The sequence below is a fragment of the Phyllosticta citribraziliensis genome (genome assembly GCF_038025025.1).
Source record: "Phyllosticta citribraziliensis strain CPC 17464 chromosome Unknown J3D65scaffold_13, whole genome shotgun sequence".
Classification (NCBI taxonomy): Eukaryota; Fungi; Ascomycota; class Dothideomycetes; order Botryosphaeriales; family Phyllostictaceae; genus Phyllosticta; species Phyllosticta citribraziliensis.
Genome location: NW_027117350.1, coordinates 1053167 through 1069751, shown reverse-complemented (window position 1 = coordinate 1069751; position 16585 = coordinate 1053167). Strand labels below are relative to the sequence as shown.

The following is a 16585-nucleotide window of genomic DNA, read 5'->3' as shown; positions in this document are numbered from 1 at the left end:
TCTATCCAATCACCGGATTGGCAAGTTTGCCTTCTATCTCATTTGACAAAGTAATCCCGAACGAGCGATCTTTAATTTTATACAATCCGTTTCTTGCCCCCTTTTCTGCGGATCGGATGGTGATGACGTCGAGAGTCCTCCTACCGTACCTACGTGCACGCACGCGCCCAAGACCCCCTTTGCCTGGAGTAACGTAACCACTCACTACTAACTGGTGTATGTAGGGTACTATGTAGAGTAGTCCCGTACATGTAGGACTTGCCAACCAAGATAGTGCCATCACTACAATATACACACATATGTTACTACTTACTACTCACTACCAACACATTTACGCGCGAGGCTACTGGTTACATGTATATATATACATATAAGATATGGGGAAGGAGGACCAAGTCTTTCTAACTCTAATCCTACACACATCGCACTACATACATGACCATCACTGCTCCTCAATCGACCTTGCCTGCCGTACCTACCGTCTAAGAAGCGGCGCGGTAGCGAGTGAACGCTCCCTATACGTGACTGCAGCGGCGAATGAACGCTCCCTAGATGTATCTGCAGCAACGAATGGACGCTCCTTGGAAGAGCGTCGTGTGAGTCCAAGCCAAGGACGAGGAAGACGGATTGGGGAAAAGAAGCGAGGGGGAGGGAGGGAGGGAGGGAGGGAGCTATGTATGCATTGATGGATGGCAAGTGCGTAGAGGCAGGCAGTAAAGTCTCTTTCCCTGTTTTGGGAGTACCTATGCGTCTACTCTACTTCACGTAGGTATGTAGATAGATAGATAGATAGATGCCCTGTCATGCCGCTGCAACAGCCGCTTTCTGTTCGTGCTCTTCCCCCTGCTCCGCCTGCTCCCTCTGCTCCCTCTCCTCCTCCACCCTCTCCTCCTCCACCCTCTCCTCTCTCACCGTACCGTCCCCATTGAGCCCCAACTTCGCCAAATCGGCAGCCAGCGGATCCGACTCGCCCGTCGCCTCGGTCGGCCCATCGTAGCCCGCGGGCGGCAGCGCCCACGCCGGCAGCGGCGTCTCGTAGCTCCAGCGGCCGTCCTCGCACGCGTACCTCCGCGCGTGCAGGTAGATGCCGAGCTCGTGGACGCCCGGGTCCGAGTACAGCGGCGTGGCGCACACGTCGCAGAGCTCGCCCGTCAGCTTCTCAGCCTGGCGCGCGCGGTAGTTGCCGACCAGCTCGTCGTGGTACGCGACGGCCGACGCGACTTCGTCCTTGCCCATGCGTGCCAGGCGCGTCATGATGGAGGCGTCGTCGTCCGAGGCGTCGTCGCCGCCGGCCAGCGAGGGCCCGAAGACGCGCTGGTTGGCGTAGATGGGGTCGTTGCTGATGGGGTGCCCCAGGAATTGCAGGTGCACGCGGATCTGGTGCGTGCGGCCTGTCAGCGGCATGCAGCGCACGATGCTGTAGCCGCGCAGCTTCTTCCATGGCTGGCCGTCGACGTCCGCGGCGGGAGCTTCGTCGTCGTCTTCGTCCTTAGGCGGATAGTATGCCAATCGGCGGAAGACGGTGCGGGCGTCCTTGCCACTGGCGCGCACGCGGTTGAGGCCGAGCTTGGGGCTGATTTGCAGAATTGGCTTGTCGCAGACGACGTCGCCGGGCGGGAACTCGCCGGCCACGCGCGCCACGTACTCCTTCTTGACGGTGCGGCCCTTGATCTGCTTGCTCAGCTCGTCGGCAGCCTTGGGGTGCTTCGCGATGAACATGACGCCGCTCGTCAGCCGGTCCAGCCGGTGGCACGGCAGCGGCTTGAACGAATAGTGCCGCTCCGCACGCATGATTTCCACCAGGCTGTTGTACATGTAGCGGCCCGCCGGGTGGACGGGCACGCCCGCCGGCTTGTTGATGATGATCATGTCGTCAGTTTCGTGCACGACGTCGATGGGCTCTGCGGTAACGGGCGGCTCGTGTCGATGCGTCGTGTGGCTCATCAGTTCGCCATTGCGCACCAGGTAGTTGGTGGGCACCTGCTTGCCGTTCACCACGATGCGGCCATTCTCGATGCTCTCTTTCTGGGTGAGGGCGAATCAGCCTACGGTACGCTCTTCTTTCGCTCCGTCTCTCTCAAAACACTCGGTTCGCAACGTACGTAGTACTCAAACGGCCTGTCGCGAAACTCGTCGGCGCAAATCTCGAGCAGCTCGCGGTTGCGCCAGCGCTCCTTGCAATTGGTGTTGTACGTAAAGTAGTACGGCTTGACGCGACGCAGCCCGTTATCCAGAATGTACGGCCGCGGCCATTCGGCATCGCAGGGCGTGATGGCAACGTCTGGCGGCGGCTGCTGCAAGGCCAGCGCGTCCTTGTCGTCGGTGGGCCGGCCGTTGCGGCGCGGCCGGGGCCCATATGTCGTGAGCGCCATGATCGGTCGAGATGTGCCGCCGCGCCGGATCAGGTACTCGACTATGCGCGGAGAGGGCGACAGCTTGGCGGCGAGGTTGAGCGGAGGTGGTTGGTGGTGGAACTTTTTTGGGACGAGGTTGCGATTCGAGTCAAGGAGATCGGTGCTGCTCTTATCTAATCTGATTGACTGGGGTTGGCTCTAGCCCTGCCTCGGTTGGTCGAAGCGGACGCATCCTCGTCACTGCTTGTCCACTATGTAGTGCTCTGTGGAGTCGGCGCAGTGCGCTTCACCATCTTCTCTTCCACTCTTCTTTCGATCCTGCCAATTGGCGTTCTCCAATCATGGCGCAAGCAGATCTGAAATCGCGACGCCGGAGCGACTACAAATTCCACCTCGACTACCGGACGCGATGGTGAGGGCACCGCAGCAGGGCCTAGTCGACCTGGCACTTAGACAGTCTTCTAACGACGCCGCCATGACCAGGAGCGACAACGACATGTACGACCACATGAACAACAGCAACTACTACTTCCTATTCGACTCGATCGTCAACGCCTACCTGACGGCGCACTGCGCGCTGCAGCCGCCCAGCTCGGCGCAGATCGGCCTCGTCGTGCACTCGCACTGCGACTACTTTGCGCCGCTCGGCTTCCCCGCCGTCGCCGAGCTGGGGCTGCGGGTCAACAAGCTGGGCAAGAGCAGCGTGACGTACGAGATTGGCGTGTTTGAGCGGGGCGAGGACGCCGTCAGGGCTGTGGGCGAGTTCGTGCACGTCTTTGTGGAGAGGGAGGGCAGGAAACCGGGGAAGATGGGCATGGGTGATGATCTGCGGAGAGGGCTGGAGAGGATTGTCGTGGCGACGCAAACGTCCAAATTGTGACCTGCTCGACACAGCCATACAAGTGGATGGGTGTCGAAATGAGACGTCCTGGCAGTATGGATGCGCTTAGGGAGCATTCATTCACTACTACAGCTACAATTTAGGAGCTATAAGCTGCTATTACAGTCACGCTTAGGGAGCATCCATTCACTACTACACCCACACTTAGGGAGCAACCGTTCACTGCTGCATCTAGACGAGGGAGTCTCATTTCTTTCTACACCCACTGTGGCAGCAGTGATGCCAGATGTTGCGAGGATAGGAATAGAGGTGGCTTTTGGTCAGACTCAATACAATTTACAAATTACAGCCCAGCCCAACCCAAACCAGACCAGACCCATAGCAATGCTTCCAGGACGCCGAACCCATGAGCCAAAGTCCGGGTATCTATACACAGCCCTCAAGAACCCAAAGAAAGGTCGACCCCAAACAAAGGAAAAAATCAACGTCCATCAACCGCATCGTCACATCAAACGACCACAGCCACTGCCAACCCAGGGCAATCACCAAAACTTGCCACTGACGTGGCCGCCCTGCTGGTGGCCACCATGGTGCCCATGCTTGCCGTTCTTGCCCTTGAACTTGTCCTCCAGCTTGCTGCCCGCGACGGCGCCGACGACGGTGCCGATGAGCCCGTGGCCGTACTTCTTGCCACCCATATGGCCGGCGATGCCGCCGCCGACGGCGCCGAGCAGGCCGCGGTCGCCCTCCTGCGCGTGGTTGGGGTCCGTCGCGCCGTACTGGCCCGGCTGCTGGCCGTAGGCTTGCGCCGGCGGCGCGTTCGGGTCGGATGGGTACGGCGCGCTGTTGTACGCGCCTTGCTGCGGGAACTGGTGCGAGGGCTGCGGCTGGTAGACTTGGGTGTTGGGGTCGGAGTAGCCACTGGAGGGGGAATCGTCAGCGTTGCGGCTCTATCAACAATTGCTGGCGAGAATGTGGGTGCTTACGTTTGCGCCGGCTGGCCCCACTGCGCGGGCGCCTGCTGGCCGTTCTGGTAGCCGCCGTGGGCCGGTGGTCCGTAGCTACCGTAGGACTGCTGCTGCTGGTACTGGCCGTTGTAGTCGTAGCCCTGCGGCTGCTGCTGGCCCCACGACTGCTGGTGCTGCGGCGATGCGTAGCCGCCTTGCTGAGGGTACGGGCTCCCTCCTTGAGCGGGGTAACCTGCGGGTGGCGGGTATCCAGAGCCCTGGGCGGGCGAGCCGTATGAGTATTGGTTGTACGGGTCAGACATGTCGAGAGTGTGGAATTGGTTTGGAGACGAGTCGGTTGCGAAGGTGAGAATTGGTAGGTGGAAGAGGAGAGGGATGTTTGGACGGAGTGCGGAGGCAAGACAAGGCGGCGAAATATGGTTTCATATATGTGCAGCCCAAGGACAGTGAAATGCTGACGAAGACGCCAGTGAGGCTTAGGCCCCAGGCGGCAGCTGACCTCCGCCAGAGAGAACTCAGCCCCGTTCACTCCAGCTGCCTCAACTCCGAGAAATGCACGCTGCTTTGCATCATCGCCTGCTGCGGTCGCATCACAGCCACTGCGTGACGCTCGACATGTTGATGTTGAGGCGAATTGCTGCTGTTCTCCGGTTCAGTTGATGCTGCATGCCCAGACGGCGTCGACTGCCGCCACAGCTAAGGCAAGGCGCAGTAGCCCGAGTTCCTCTGCTGGTTACTCCTAGCTTCTTTCGTACTCGGGTCGCTGTTTGTCAGCCAACCGAATTCTGGTTCAATGGTACTCCTACATGAATGCTCCTTAGGCGCAGGCGCAGCAGCGAATGAACGCTCCTCGAGGGTAACCATAGGAGCGAACGAACACTCCCTAGACGCACTTACACTGCCAGGAGGGCTAGCTTCTGACTTCTTTCGACACCCACTGTGGTACCTACACACATTCTCAAGCACTGATCAGGTGTTGACATTTGATGAGGGCCATGCAAACTTCGTCCAAGAATCGGTTGCGTAGAGACCACCAGAGGCTCTCGCAAACCCAACAGGCCAATCCAACTGCACAATCCTCTCCAACACCCCATCCTCCCCTACCGATCCATCCCCTCCCCTTCCACCACCCGTCTCACCAATCCCACAACAGTACTCTCCGCAACCTCGCTCCCAGGCTCGTCAAACGTCCTCCTCAGCACCATGTCCAAGCAGCCCCTCAACCGCGCAATCAGCACGCCCAACCGCGCCCACCCGCGCACTCTGATCCACCCGTCGACGAGCACGCCGCGGCCCTGCGTGTCGATGTCGAGCGGGCCGCCAAACAGCAGCACCGCAAACGTCGACGCCGGCGTCAGCGACGCAATGAAGTGCTTGGACGTCGACAGCGACTGGAAGTACGACAGGAAGTTTGTGCCGCTGGGGAACGTCTGCGCGCCAAACAGCGTGCTGCCCGGGTGCGTGAAGACGCGGGTTTGGGGCTGCGGACCTGAGCTGCTGCCCCCCGTCCCTGTGGACGAGTCTCCCGCTGGAGGCTGAGCTCCTGGTTGCTCCGACGGCGCTGCGTTCGGCACTTCGGTAAAGTACTTGATGGTGCGCGCGTCCGGGTCGAGTGCGACGGCGCCCGATACGGATGCCGCGTACTTGGTATCAGGGAAGGCGATGCGAGCAAGCTGCGGCTGGAAGGCGCCCGCAATCAGGGCGCGCAGCAGCGCGTCCGACGTATTGTTACGATTAAGCGACGCATTGGCGCTCGCAGCTGCGGCCGGGTTAGAAGACGAAGAAGGACGAGAGTAAGTCAGGGATATGAAGCCCGTCTCTTGGAGCGAGGACAGGTATTGGCGACGGTTCGATGATATGTCGTTAAGCGTTTGCGTCGACAAGAAACTGTCTTCACACCAAGCACGGAGCTCGCGCGGAGAGAGGCCCTTTTCGCGCAGCCCAGACCAAGCCTCGTAGGCGTGCAGGTCAGCAATGAGATCGCCCTGCCCTTTGCCAAACGAAGAACGGGCTGCCTTGGACTCTTCGCGCTTGGCTTGTGGAGAGACGAATGGGCTGCGGACAGTCAGAATGGATGCGATAGTGAGACATGACTCTAGGCAGCCAAAAGTGGCACCGAGAATCATGAGTTTGGCGCAGCGAAGGTCGGCCGGAATGACTGATAAGTGCCGTCCCAAGGCCGTCATTTCCTCCCCGTCAATGGCACCCATGCGGCCAAGAAGCTTGAGGGCTCCCGTGACAGCAGTGCTATCAGGAGGTGTGATGGCGCCAGCCAGGAAGTTGGCCACGTCTTTGATGCCCATGGCCTTGACAGACAGACACAGTTGCTCAAGAGGAACGCGACGGATTTCCGGGTCTGGTCTCTCCATCATCTTGTCTTCCATGTTGCGAGTGAAGAGCTTGTAGCATATGCCGGCCCGCACACGTCCCGCGCGACCTCGGCGCTGCTTGCATGCGGCACGCGAGGCCCACACCTCAGCAAGCTTGACCATGTTGTTGGTGCTGTCAAAGCTGGTCTCCTTGACGCGGCCAGTGTCAATGACAGCCACCACGTCTTCTATGGTGATGGAGGTCTCGGCAACGTTTGTTGAAGCAATGACCTTTCTCTTGCCCTTTGGCGCGGGTGGGAACACCCGCCGCTGTTCGACAGGGAGAAGGGAGGCATGCAGAGGTAGCGCATGGATGTTTGGCATGGAACGAAGGGCCTATCAAACATTAGCAGTTGCGCCCAAGACATGCAGTTGTACATACCTGAATGGTTCGGTCAATTTCCATGGTGCCTGGCAAGAAGATGAGAATGGCGCCATCTTGCGAGCCCAGTTCAGCGTCAATGTGTTGAACTGTTCGCGCAATCAAGTCATAATTGATGCGCATGCCCATGTTTCTGAGCGTGCTGCCAATGCTTGTTTGAGCATTGTCGTCTTGCTCGTCGTCTTCGTAGGCACCATTGAATCCAGTCATGCGCACAATGTCGTCAACATAAAGGTCCTTTACTGGATGAGTCCGCCCTGCAATTTCGACGGTGGCGACCTTGCCCACTGCAGGCTCAAAGTAAGAGGCAAAAAAGTCGGCATCGAGCGTTGCACTCATCAGGATGACCTTAAGGTCCTTGCGCTTCTTGAGTACATCCCGCAGCAGCACCAAAAGGAAGTCGGTGTCCAAACTCCGCTCGTGGACCTCGTCGACAACAACGTGCGTGACATCAGCCAATGAAGCCACGACATCGTCCGGGCTACCGCCAGAAGTCTGTAGTCGGCGCAAAAGAACACCAGTCGTCATGAACGTAAGCTTTGTGATCCCTGGCTTTTGCCTCGACTCGCCACGGATTGAGTAACCGACTTCGTCTCCCACGGCGCCGCAACGCTCGTCAGAGACTCGATCTGCCAACCCTAATGCGGAGATTCTGCGAGGCTGCGTGCAGACAATGTTGACGGCTTCGCCGAGCTGGCGTTGAATGAAATCATCGAGGACAAATTGGACCGATTGCGTAGATTTGCCGCTGCCCGTCTCACCAGAGACAATGACGACCTGATGCGAGTCGACGGCTTCGATGATAGCATCCTGCAAATTCCACGCCGGGAGGTTCTCCCTAACGCGAAGCATGCGTTGCTGCTCAGGTTTTTGTTGCTTCAATCGCCATTGCTCCAACAAGCGCATGCTAGCTGGACTGCCTGGTCTCAAATTTACAGGCCTTGGCTGTCTGTGTCTTCTCTTTTTCTCCGTGTTCCCGTTCACACGCACGTTGCTGTCAGCAGCAGAAATGGCGGAAGAAACATCGGACAGTCGACCAGGCTTTTCCATGACACCGGGTATCTCGTGTTCCAGCCAGTCAACAATGTTAAAAATCATCTGTTCCCCAAGAAAGCTGTCGTTGGCGTGGGTCAATGCCTGCTTAAGAATGCTCAGTCGAATGTATGCCGGCGCCTTGGCGTGAATAGAGAGGATGGGGAGAACATTTGGATATTGTCCGAGAGGTTTCCTTGCGATCAGGGTAAATGGAATCTTGCTGTTTCCAGCAACCTCGAGGCGAATCTGACAAGCGTCGGGAGTGTCTGAAGAGTATCTGTCGTCGTAAATGGACGAAAGAATGACTTGCTCCTCGGCCCACGGGTCCTCCGCGTTTTCATCTTGCTCAGCTCCGCCGATACTGACATTAGCCAACTGCTCTGTAATTTGGTCGTCACCAAGGAGTCGGGCCTGCAAAGAACATGCAGCCTTGGCCTCGTCGCCATTGAGGTCATCCAAGATCTGCTCACAAAGCTCGACCGAATAGCCCGTGGCAGCGAGACGCTTCACCGCAGCTTCACGCTTCAAGTTGCTGCTGGCCATACTAACGCCAGCAGTGTAGCCCTCGGGGAGAGCCCACGGGGGCAGATCGTCCTCGGGCACGTGGATGAGCAGCCACTCAATAATTTCTTCCTGGTCCTTGCAAATTTCCGCAGCTTCTTCGACATGGCTTGGCCGGAAGCCAAGCCTCGAAACTTGGTCGACAATCTTTTTGCGTTGACCAGGAGGGATGACGACGTCGTTGGGATTCCATACGGTTTCTCTACGGATCAGGTTTTCAAGATCCACGCGTATTCTTTTGCCTAGATCAACCTTGGGGGCTTTCGACCAACCCCTCATCTTGTTGCCACCATCAAGCCCGGGCGCATGAGGGTTGCTCTTTTCCTTTTCCTTTTGCTTGACAGTGTCCTCCCGCCTTTTGTCTGCTGCCGCTTTCGACTGTTCTCTTGCTTTGAAAGCCGTGAAGGGATCCGCCTCGTACATCCACGCTTGCCCTGCCCGGACGTCTTCTTTTTTCATGTCGGAAAAGGGACCTTTCCAGAGGTCGCGGTATGTTGGTGGCATCATCATGTGGTAGTTCTTCATGTTTGCGACTCGAAACAGGGTATAGGCGGCGGCGAAGTGTCGCGCTTCGAGGGCAGTGGACTGGGCACCCAGAGTTTCGTGCTCCCGTGGAAGTCGAAATGGAGGCGGCGCAATGGTCTCGCGCGTCTTGGGGTTTGTGTATTTTAGGATGACGTGGCTCACCCAGCCGTCTTTGACCTTGTGCTGCGCCGCGCATTAGTATCGACAGATGGGTTCGATTCAGAGATTCAATACCATGGTGTACTCGGGTTTGTGCCATTTCTGCTTCTGGCAGTGCTCTGAGAGCATGTTGACGGGGAGCTTTCCGGTCCATGATGCGCCGCCGATTATGGTGCGCGTGTCCGGCTTCTTTGGGGCGTCCGCATCCTGTTGCTCTGCAGGAGCCTTGCCCTTGGTCTTTGCTTTGGCATCGGTCTCGTTCTTTGTAGAGCTATCGGCCTTTTTGCTCTTCTTGGGGTCACCCTTGGAGTTTGAAAAGACAATGTAGCTGGTGTCTTCACCGGGGGGCGGGGGCGCAGATTTCTTGGAGCCGCCTCCACCGCGCGGCGGATGAGGATTCTTGGGCATCCTCTAAGCGTCTCGAGCGGCGAGCAAGAGTGGAGTAGAAATGTGGTCGAGACATGTTGTTGGCGCGTTGGGCTTTTGTCGGCGCAGAGGGGCGGCCAGAACTTAGCAAAGTCTACCGAGCCGTAGGGCTGAAATAAGCTCCCCCGCCGGGCAGTGACGTCTGCCACTGGTCTTTGCTTTTGAGCCTCTGCCGTTCCTTGTCACGACACGTCTTCCCCATCTTCCCTGATTCACGGGCGAACGGGTACCTCGCTTCACCCTACTTTGATCATGAGTGAGCCTGCCGAACACGATCAAGATGCCATCACCGCTGAGGAGATTGCCGGCGAGACTGTGGTCCCGGCCCCAAGTTCCTCAGGTGAGAAGCGTCCAAACGCGTGTGCGTGACATGACTAGCAGAGAAGTACGAGACCAATGCTAAACTGAGCAGTCACAGAACTCATGTCACGAAAGCAGGCAAAGAAGGCGTCTCCACAGGACAAGAAGAGCCGGAAATCGACCAACGTGGGCACCAAGGTCTTTCCAGGCGCTTTCGGACTGGGCGCATACATTGCCCACCCGGAGCAATTTGGCAAGGAGCGAGTCCTCTACTGGAATGATGACTTTGTTGTCATCAATGACCTATTTCCCAAATCGATTATACATTGTCTGATCTTACCGCGAGACTCTGACAAGACGCTTCTGCATCCATTCGAGGCCTTTGAGGACCGGGAATTTCTTCAAAAGTGCAAGACTGAGCTCGAGAAAGTAAAGCAACTGGTTGCTAGCGAGCTTCGGAGAAGACTTGGTCAATCGTCAAAGCAAGACCAGGCACGCAACGAGGCCATGGACTCGGATGATCCTCCCAGGCCGGAAGACTTGCCTCCAGGCAGGGACTGGACAGAGGGATTGCTCGCGGGGATACATGCACACCCTTCCATGGCCAACCTACACATACATGTCCTCTCGCCGGATCGTCAATCGCCGTGCCTAAAGCATCGCAAGCACTACAACAGCTTCTCCACACCGTTTCTGGTGCCCCTGGACGCCTTTCCGCTGGCCGAAGACGATGCCCGGAGGCATCCGGGCAGGGAGGGATACATGAACCGGGACTTTTTGTGCTGGAGGTGCAATAGGAATTTTGGAAGAAGCTTCGAAAAGTTAAAGGCGCACCTCGGCGAAGAGTTCGAGGAATGGAAAACGCAGTAGCGGAAGAATGCGCTCATGGAGACCGAGGTGGGGAAGAAGCAAGTGATTCTCGATAGTCTCTCGGAGCGGTATGGGAGAGGTCGCATTAAGCGCAACAGCCATAAGCTGGATAGCTGGTAGTGCAGGCATGTCACCGGTAGACGGCGGACGGCGATTGGGCGGGCAGGTGTTTGGAGGATGGAAAGGGACAAGCCTCAATAGACGCATCGCCCAAGTTCACCACGTGCATGAAACGGCGTCCTCGTGACAGTTGACAAGCTGCAGCATTGCGCAAAAGAAAAGGTCCCTGTCCGCCACCACCACGAGGCACGGCAGCGAGACAGTAATGTCGAGATTGCGGCAGAGAGCCCCAACTCAGCGACATCACCGACACTCGGCACGCACGCCCCCGTCAAGAGTTCAACCCTTCACCCGCCGCTACCCGAGAACACCATTCGCCGCCAACCGGAACCCAATATAATGCCATCTTCAACCTCGCTGCCCCCAGAGTCGTCCGCGTCGCCCAAGCCGTCTGTCTCGTCGCAGCAGCAACAGCAACACACCCGCACCTACCAAGCATGCATCCCGTGCCGCCGCCGCAAGGTCCGCTGTGACCTGGGTCCCGTCGACAACCCTCACGATCCGCCCTGCGTCCGCTGCCGCCGCGAGAGCAAAGAATGCTTCTTCTCCGCGACCAGGAGGAAGCGCAAGCCCCAGGATGGCGGCGATGGCCTGGATGACGACGCCGGCTCCGACTTCGAGGTCCGCAGCGGCCGCAAGAGGCTGAGAGATGACTCCGAGACCCCCCGCCGACAGGGCTTTCCAACAATCGACGCGACTTCTCCTCCACCCTACGCCGATCCGTCAAGCACCGCCCGTCCGTTGACTCCAGGAGGCTCCGTCGGCCGATTCCAGCCTTTGCGACGGCCCACGGCTTCCAACGCTTCCCCGCAGGAGGACCAACACAAGGTCAACAATGAGACGACGGCGATACTACAATCAAAAGAAGTTTTTAGCGGCCACGACGCCCTCAACCTGCTCTTTGAGGCTGCCGGCAAGACGGGGGACATGGACCATCTAAGGACAAACAGCAACCAGCGGAACCTGAGCACGTCGATTGGCGCCAACACGCCAGGGTCTCAGCCAAATCTCACCAGTCCCGCTGTATCTGGCAGTCACACGTATCCGAGCCCTGGAACCTCGCACACCCCGACCGACAATCCAATAGACCCGGCAATATCGTCGCATGGCCAAGCAAACGGGGACGTTCACGACGACGCGGGCTACCAATCTGCGCTCAAGGCGTGGTCGAGATTTCGCTTTGTGCGCGCTGGCTGGTTCACCGCCAAAGAGGGCATCGCGTATCTGGACTACTTTTACCGTTATCTCTCTCCGTTGACGCCGATAGTAGTGCCAAACTTTGAGCGATACGACTCGCACGCTACTTTGTTAACCGAGGAGTCGATGCTCGTTGTCACTCTCTTGACAGTGGCATCGCGCTACATGAGCTTGACTGGACCTGGCTCAAGCTCCCGCCCCTATGCCATTCACGAGAAACTTTGGAACTATCTCCAGGGAATGATTGATCGAATGATATGGGGCCAAGAACAATTTGGAGGTGGGTTCTGCGGCGCCGGGGCCGAGCAGGGCTGTGATGTGAATCCGTTGACTCGGAGAGGCCTTCGTACGCTTGGGACTGTCGAGAGTCTGATGCTGCTGACCGAATGGCACCCGCGGGCCTTGCATTTTCCTCCTGGTGATGATGACGACGAGCTCATGGCGCCAGACGAAGCGACTGCAGCCTTCATCTCGAAAGGCTCCTTTGCCGAGGCTACCAACCAGTACATGGGCACCGGCGGCCAGAGGATTGACAGTTGGCTCGAGCCATGTTGGAGAAGTGACCGCATGTGTTGGATGCTGCTAGGCAATGCCATGGCATTGGCGTACGAGATCGGTGTCTTTGATGAGAAGAGCGAGCAAGAATTCCATGAAGAAAACCAGCATCTGCCTCCCGCCAAAGTTGAAGCCTACTTTCGCCGCAAGAACCATTTGAGAGAGCTCCTCCTCATCTACATCACTCAGACGAGCGGCAGGGTCGGACTCACATCCATGCTACCGCGGTCCCAGCGCGACAAGTCTTTCCTCAAGAGCAACGACGAACGCTTGCAGGAACGGTTCGCGATGCTCAAGAGGACTGGCAAGATTATCCGAGAACAGGCTGGCAGCTCACCTGGCACTGAACGGCGGATCAACAGTCAAGAGATGGTGCTCTACTTCTGGATGGAGATCGCTGTCATCATGGAACGTGGAAACCAGGAGATGTTTGCAAATCGACGCAACACCAGAGACCTCATTCGCACAGAAGAGTACAAGAAGCTGCTGGCAGAGTTCCAGCCGCTCCTGCGGGAATTCAGATTACGCTTGGACAGATATCGCAACACGAGTATGCATGACCCTTTTTGTGTCCCAATGATTTCTGACAAGTTGCAGTACCAAAGCTCATGTGCGACATTTTGACCATCGAGTATGAATATACGCGGGTCTATCTCAATTCGTTGGCACTGCAGGCGGTTGTAGAGCGATGCATCAAAAACACGCAGGCTGCTGCTGCATCCAATGGAAACAGAACCTCTGTGCCGGCGGGACCTGGGGCAATTCCTCCGCATCTATTGATGAGGTGGTATGGCAACGACAGATTCTTTATTCGTGAAGTAATCGACGGGTGCCGAAACGTCCTCACAATTGTTGTCAAGGGCTTAGAGCCTGGTGGCTACCTCAAGCATGCTCCAGTCCGAACGTTTTTCCGCATCATTTCCGTCACCATCATCCTGCTCAAAACCTTTGCCCTCGGCGCCAGCGAAGACGACGTTGCTCTCTCCCTCGGTCTGATGGAAGAAGCCGTCTCGGCCCTCCGCAACTGCATCGTCGACGACGTTCACGTTGGCAACAGGTTCGCCGACATGCTCATCACTCTCATAACACAAATCAAGACACGTCTGGTCCGCATGGCCGGCTCCGGTTCCGGAAAGGGCTCTGTCCAGGCCAGCCGCGCTGGAAGCCATAGCCCACGGCTCTCGACAGCTGGCATCCCGTCCAACCAAGATCCCAAGCTCCATGGCAACACATCACAAAGCGCAGCCCCTTCGTCAATGCCTCCTCCAAACCACTCGTCCTATCCCGCAACCAACAACCCCACTCAGCCCTGGTACAGCACGGCCAGCAACGCTAGCAGCGGGCTCAGCCGGCCCGCCTCGCCGTCCGGCACCACGTCCACCACTAACGGCAACGGCAATCCGCTGTGGGGCATCTCGACCGAGACATACGACCCGGGCTCCAACAACTTCTCCATCATGCCGCCGCCCGGCTTCGGCTCGCCGTACCAGAACCACCTCCCCAACGACCCCAACAACCCCGCCGCAAACCAGTACGGCAGCGGCGGGCCCGGAGGCGTTGCAGGCGACAACGGCGGCTACAACGGCGGGCCTGGCGGTGGTGGCTACGGCGGCGGCGGCGCGTCGGACTGGCTCGCCATCCCGCTCGACCCCATCCTGTCGAACAATTTTGGCAGCGACGTCGGGAGCAACGCGTATGGCCCGGATGTCGGTGGCTACGATTTGCTCGACGTGCTGCTGAATAATCCGATGGAAGGCATGAATTAGCGCTCTCGAGGCTCTCTTCGTCGTGGACGGGAGCGGAGGTGCGTGGCTGGCTGGATAGATACCCCCAGTGCCGTGGCGGGAGGGCTACTGCATGTCGCTTGTGCTTGTTTGCTTGCGTCTTGCGTGTGGGTTTGGTTGTCTCTCTTGGTGGTTCTACATGTTTTTTTGGCCTGTGAGCTAGTTGTGTTATCCAAACCAAGAATGGTCATGGATGGAGCTGCTTCAAGTCGACGATGACGACATCCTCGTCGTCGTCAACGGGGGAACTCTTTTTTCTGCTTGAGCGGCTTCTGTCCTTTGCTCGTTCTTTGCAACGGCAACCGGCCCCGTCCCAGCGGCGGACGCGCTGAAATCTTTCCTTTCCTTTCCTTGCTCTGGGAGGCACACCTCTTTTTCGCTTTCGCAACATACCAAACGACGGGCGGCTGTCTGCGCGGCTTCTGGTTCTTCTTCTTTCTCGTCCTTTGCGTTCATGCTTACATTTACGGGAGAAGAAAGAAATTCTTGCCTTTGCCGCTACTGCTGAAGTGTAGCTTGTCTTTTTGTCTATCTGCCTGTCTGTCTTCGAGCGTGCACGCGCGTGGGGATGTGGTGAGTTGAGTTGGCACACTCTATATACTATATATACGCATGTGTGCGTGCGTATAGTAAGTAGTACACGATACGATACCCCTCCATAGGATGAACAATGAGCAATGAATGGTTTTTGTTCTTGGATAAATTGGTGCTTGGGTGCTGCCGCGTGCTGCGTGTTTGGCACCAGCAGCTACTTTGGCCGCTGCTGTTCTGCTTCTACTCTTAAAAAAAAGGGAGACTATGCGTGTAGCTTAGGGTAGGAAGAGTCTAGTCGCAGTGGTGTAGTGTAGTGTGTGCAGAGCAACGGCGGCGATATGTGCGCATGGGCAGGGCATGGATGATGGGTGGTTTTGATGATTGAGTGGTATGGTGCACCTCTCTCACACGAATCTTCTCTCTCTTTCTAGGAGCAAAGGAAAAGGAAAAGGAAATAGGGAATTAACAAACGCAATGTTTTTCACCATCTATTACTATCACCACTTCTTTCTCCCTGCACGGTGGGCGCCGGAAAAGAAGAGACTTCCTAGAAATATAAGTGCGTCTGGGGAGCATTCGTGTGCTGCTATAGCTACGCTTAAGGATTGTTTATTCAGTGCTACAGCTAGAACTGGGGAGTGGCATTCATTTCGACATACACTGCCTGTTTATTATTCAAGTGATGTGGTCAATATTTGATGTTATTTAGTACATCTCCCTCTCTTTCTTACTCTCGCTCTCTCCCTTCTAAAGAGGAGATTAAACAAGGAACTCAAAGCATGCGCTGATAATTCGTAGCCACCTTGAGGAAACCAGATCTATTTGAAGAGGCATGCGCATGCATCTATTGAGACTATTTCTACTGTTACTTCTATACTCTCTTCTCTCGCTTTTACTCTTCTTCCTCCCTCACTCACCCTATCCTATTAACGAAAAAGCCGTCTTATCTCACGATCGACAGCGTGACATGGCTGTTAACCTCGGCGGCAACATATCTCCCATCTCATCTCATCCAATCCCATCCCATCCTGGGTGCATTTGCCAGTCTACTTCTCTGCCTACCTACCAGCCTAGTGTAGTGATCCCGCATGGAGACTCATACAATCAAGGCCTGATCAGACCAGACCAAACCAGAGCATTGCGCACGTACGCATTCCTCCAGCACATAACAAAGGGCAGTGCATAACCTCTGTGCTGTGCCCGACTGCTGCTCCGCATAGTGCTCGTGAGGGACTAGTGCACAGTATAGAAGATGCTCGCTCACTGCTTGCTTGCTTAGAGTGCCTATCAATATGTACACATTTAGGTAACTGTAGACTCATGTATATGTGGAAGTGTGCTTCTGACATAGCGTAATAGATCATGTACGCCCAAAGTTACTCCTTGAGAAACACACAGGCAAGGAGCATACATACGTATGTACGTATCAGCCTGTCGCAGCGCAGCGGCCGGCCCAGGCAGCCAGGGGCAAGGGGCTGCAAAGCTCCGACTCCATCTCCAACTCCAACATCTGAGCTCTCTCGCTCACTCGCTCAACGGCGCCTTGCGTGGCCCGGCCCTGCTTGATCTCTTGAATCAGGAGGTAGGTAGGGGAGTACATAGGCA

The 16585-nt window shown here is 56.8% G+C and overlaps 6 protein-coding genes across 6 annotated transcripts; 3 read left to right on the top strand and 3 right to left on the bottom strand.

Moving 5' to 3' along the window:
- Positions 1 to 343: 343 nt before the first annotated feature.
- On the bottom strand, positions 344 to 2481 carry J3D65DRAFT_640032 (pseudouridine synthase). The gene is made up of 2 exons (XM_066801766.1): positions 2103 to 2481; positions 344 to 2025 (listed from the first exon to the last, which is right to left on the bottom strand). The coding sequence occupies exons 1-2, from the start codon at positions 2370 to 2372 to the stop codon at positions 802 to 804; spliced, it is 1494 nt and encodes a 497-aa protein (XP_066651001.1). The 5' UTR covers positions 2373 to 2481; the 3' UTR covers positions 344 to 801.
- A 214-nt stretch (positions 2482 to 2695) lies between these two features.
- J3D65DRAFT_560680 (HotDog domain-containing protein) lies at positions 2696 to 3234 on the top strand (the record flags this gene model as incomplete). The annotated part of the gene is made up of 2 exons (XM_066797477.1): positions 2696 to 2766; positions 2838 to 3234. The coding sequence occupies 2 exons, from the start codon at positions 2696 to 2698 to the stop codon at positions 3232 to 3234; spliced, it is 468 nt and encodes a 155-aa protein (XP_066651000.1).
- Positions 3235 to 3359: 125 nt separating this feature from the next.
- On the bottom strand, positions 3360 to 4544 carry J3D65DRAFT_640030 (uncharacterized protein). Its single transcript, XM_066801765.1, has 2 exons — positions 4182 to 4544; positions 3360 to 4116 (listed from the first exon to the last, which is right to left on the bottom strand). The coding sequence occupies exons 1-2, from the start codon at positions 4463 to 4465 to the stop codon at positions 3738 to 3740; spliced, it is 663 nt and encodes a 220-aa protein (XP_066650999.1). The 5' UTR covers positions 4466 to 4544; the 3' UTR covers positions 3360 to 3737.
- Positions 4545 to 4931: 387 nt separating this feature from the next.
- Positions 4932 to 9725, bottom strand: J3D65DRAFT_640024 (DEAD/DEAH box helicase-like protein). Its single transcript, XM_066801764.1, has 3 exons — positions 9270 to 9725; positions 6915 to 9218; positions 4932 to 6868 (listed from the first exon to the last, which is right to left on the bottom strand). The coding sequence occupies exons 1-3, from the start codon at positions 9600 to 9602 to the stop codon at positions 5264 to 5266; spliced, it is 4242 nt and encodes a 1413-aa protein (XP_066650998.1). The 5' UTR covers positions 9603 to 9725; the 3' UTR covers positions 4932 to 5263.
- Positions 9726 to 9784: 59 nt separating this feature from the next.
- On the top strand, positions 9785 to 11004 carry J3D65DRAFT_640022 (HIT domain-containing protein). Its single transcript, XM_066801763.1, has 2 exons — positions 9785 to 9960; positions 10033 to 11004. Exons 1-2 carry the CDS (start codon positions 9873 to 9875, stop codon positions 10788 to 10790), a joined length of 846 nt encoding a protein of 281 aa, XP_066650997.1. The 5' UTR covers positions 9785 to 9872; the 3' UTR covers positions 10791 to 11004.
- Positions 11005 to 11037: 33 nt separating this feature from the next.
- On the top strand, positions 11038 to 14539 carry J3D65DRAFT_142021 (uncharacterized protein). The gene is made up of 2 exons (XM_066794008.1): positions 11038 to 13212; positions 13260 to 14539. The coding sequence occupies exons 1-2, from the start codon at positions 11250 to 11252 to the stop codon at positions 14426 to 14428; spliced, it is 3132 nt and encodes a 1043-aa protein (XP_066650996.1). The 5' UTR covers positions 11038 to 11249; the 3' UTR covers positions 14429 to 14539.
- Positions 14540 to 16585: the final 2046 nt, after the last annotated feature.

Bases quoted from the DNA above. Each gene is read 5' to 3' on its own strand.
- J3D65DRAFT_640024 (XM_066801764.1), bottom strand. From the start codon at position 9,602: ATGCCCAAGAATCCTCATCCGCCGCGCGGTGGAGGCGGCTCCAAGAAA. The intron at 9,219-9,269 runs GTATTGAATCTC...TGCGCGGCGCAG, and splicing joins ACAAACCCGAGTACACCATG to CACAAGGTCAAAGACGGCTG. The intron at 6,869-6,914 runs GTATGTACAACT...AATGTTTGATAG, and splicing joins AAATTGACCGAACCATTCAG to GCCCTTCGTTCCATGCCAAA.
- J3D65DRAFT_640030 (XM_066801765.1), bottom strand. From the start codon at position 4,465: ATGTCTGACCCGTACAACCAATACTCATACGGCTCGCCCGCCCAGGGC. The intron at 4,117-4,181 runs GTAAGCACCCAC...TTCCCCCTCCAG, and splicing joins TGGGGCCAGCCGGCGCAAAC to TGGCTACTCCGACCCCAACA.
- J3D65DRAFT_640022 (XM_066801763.1), top strand. From the start codon at position 9,873: ATGAGTGAGCCTGCCGAACACGATCAAGATGCCATCACCGCTGAGGAG. The intron at 9,961-10,032 runs GTGAGAAGCGTC...TAAACTGAGCAG, and splicing joins CCCGGCCCCAAGTTCCTCAG to TCACAGAACTCATGTCACGA.
- J3D65DRAFT_640032 (XM_066801766.1), bottom strand. From the start codon at position 2,372: ATGGCGCTCACGACATATGGGCCCCGGCCGCGCCGCAACGGCCGGCCC. The intron at 2,026-2,102 runs GTACGTTGCGAA...GCCCTCACCCAG, and splicing joins ACAGGCCGTTTGAGTACTAC to AAAGAGAGCATCGAGAATGG.
- J3D65DRAFT_142021 (XM_066794008.1), top strand. From the start codon at position 11,250: ATGCCATCTTCAACCTCGCTGCCCCCAGAGTCGTCCGCGTCGCCCAAG. The intron at 13,213-13,259 runs GTATGCATGACC...GACAAGTTGCAG, and splicing joins GGACAGATATCGCAACACGA to TACCAAAGCTCATGTGCGAC.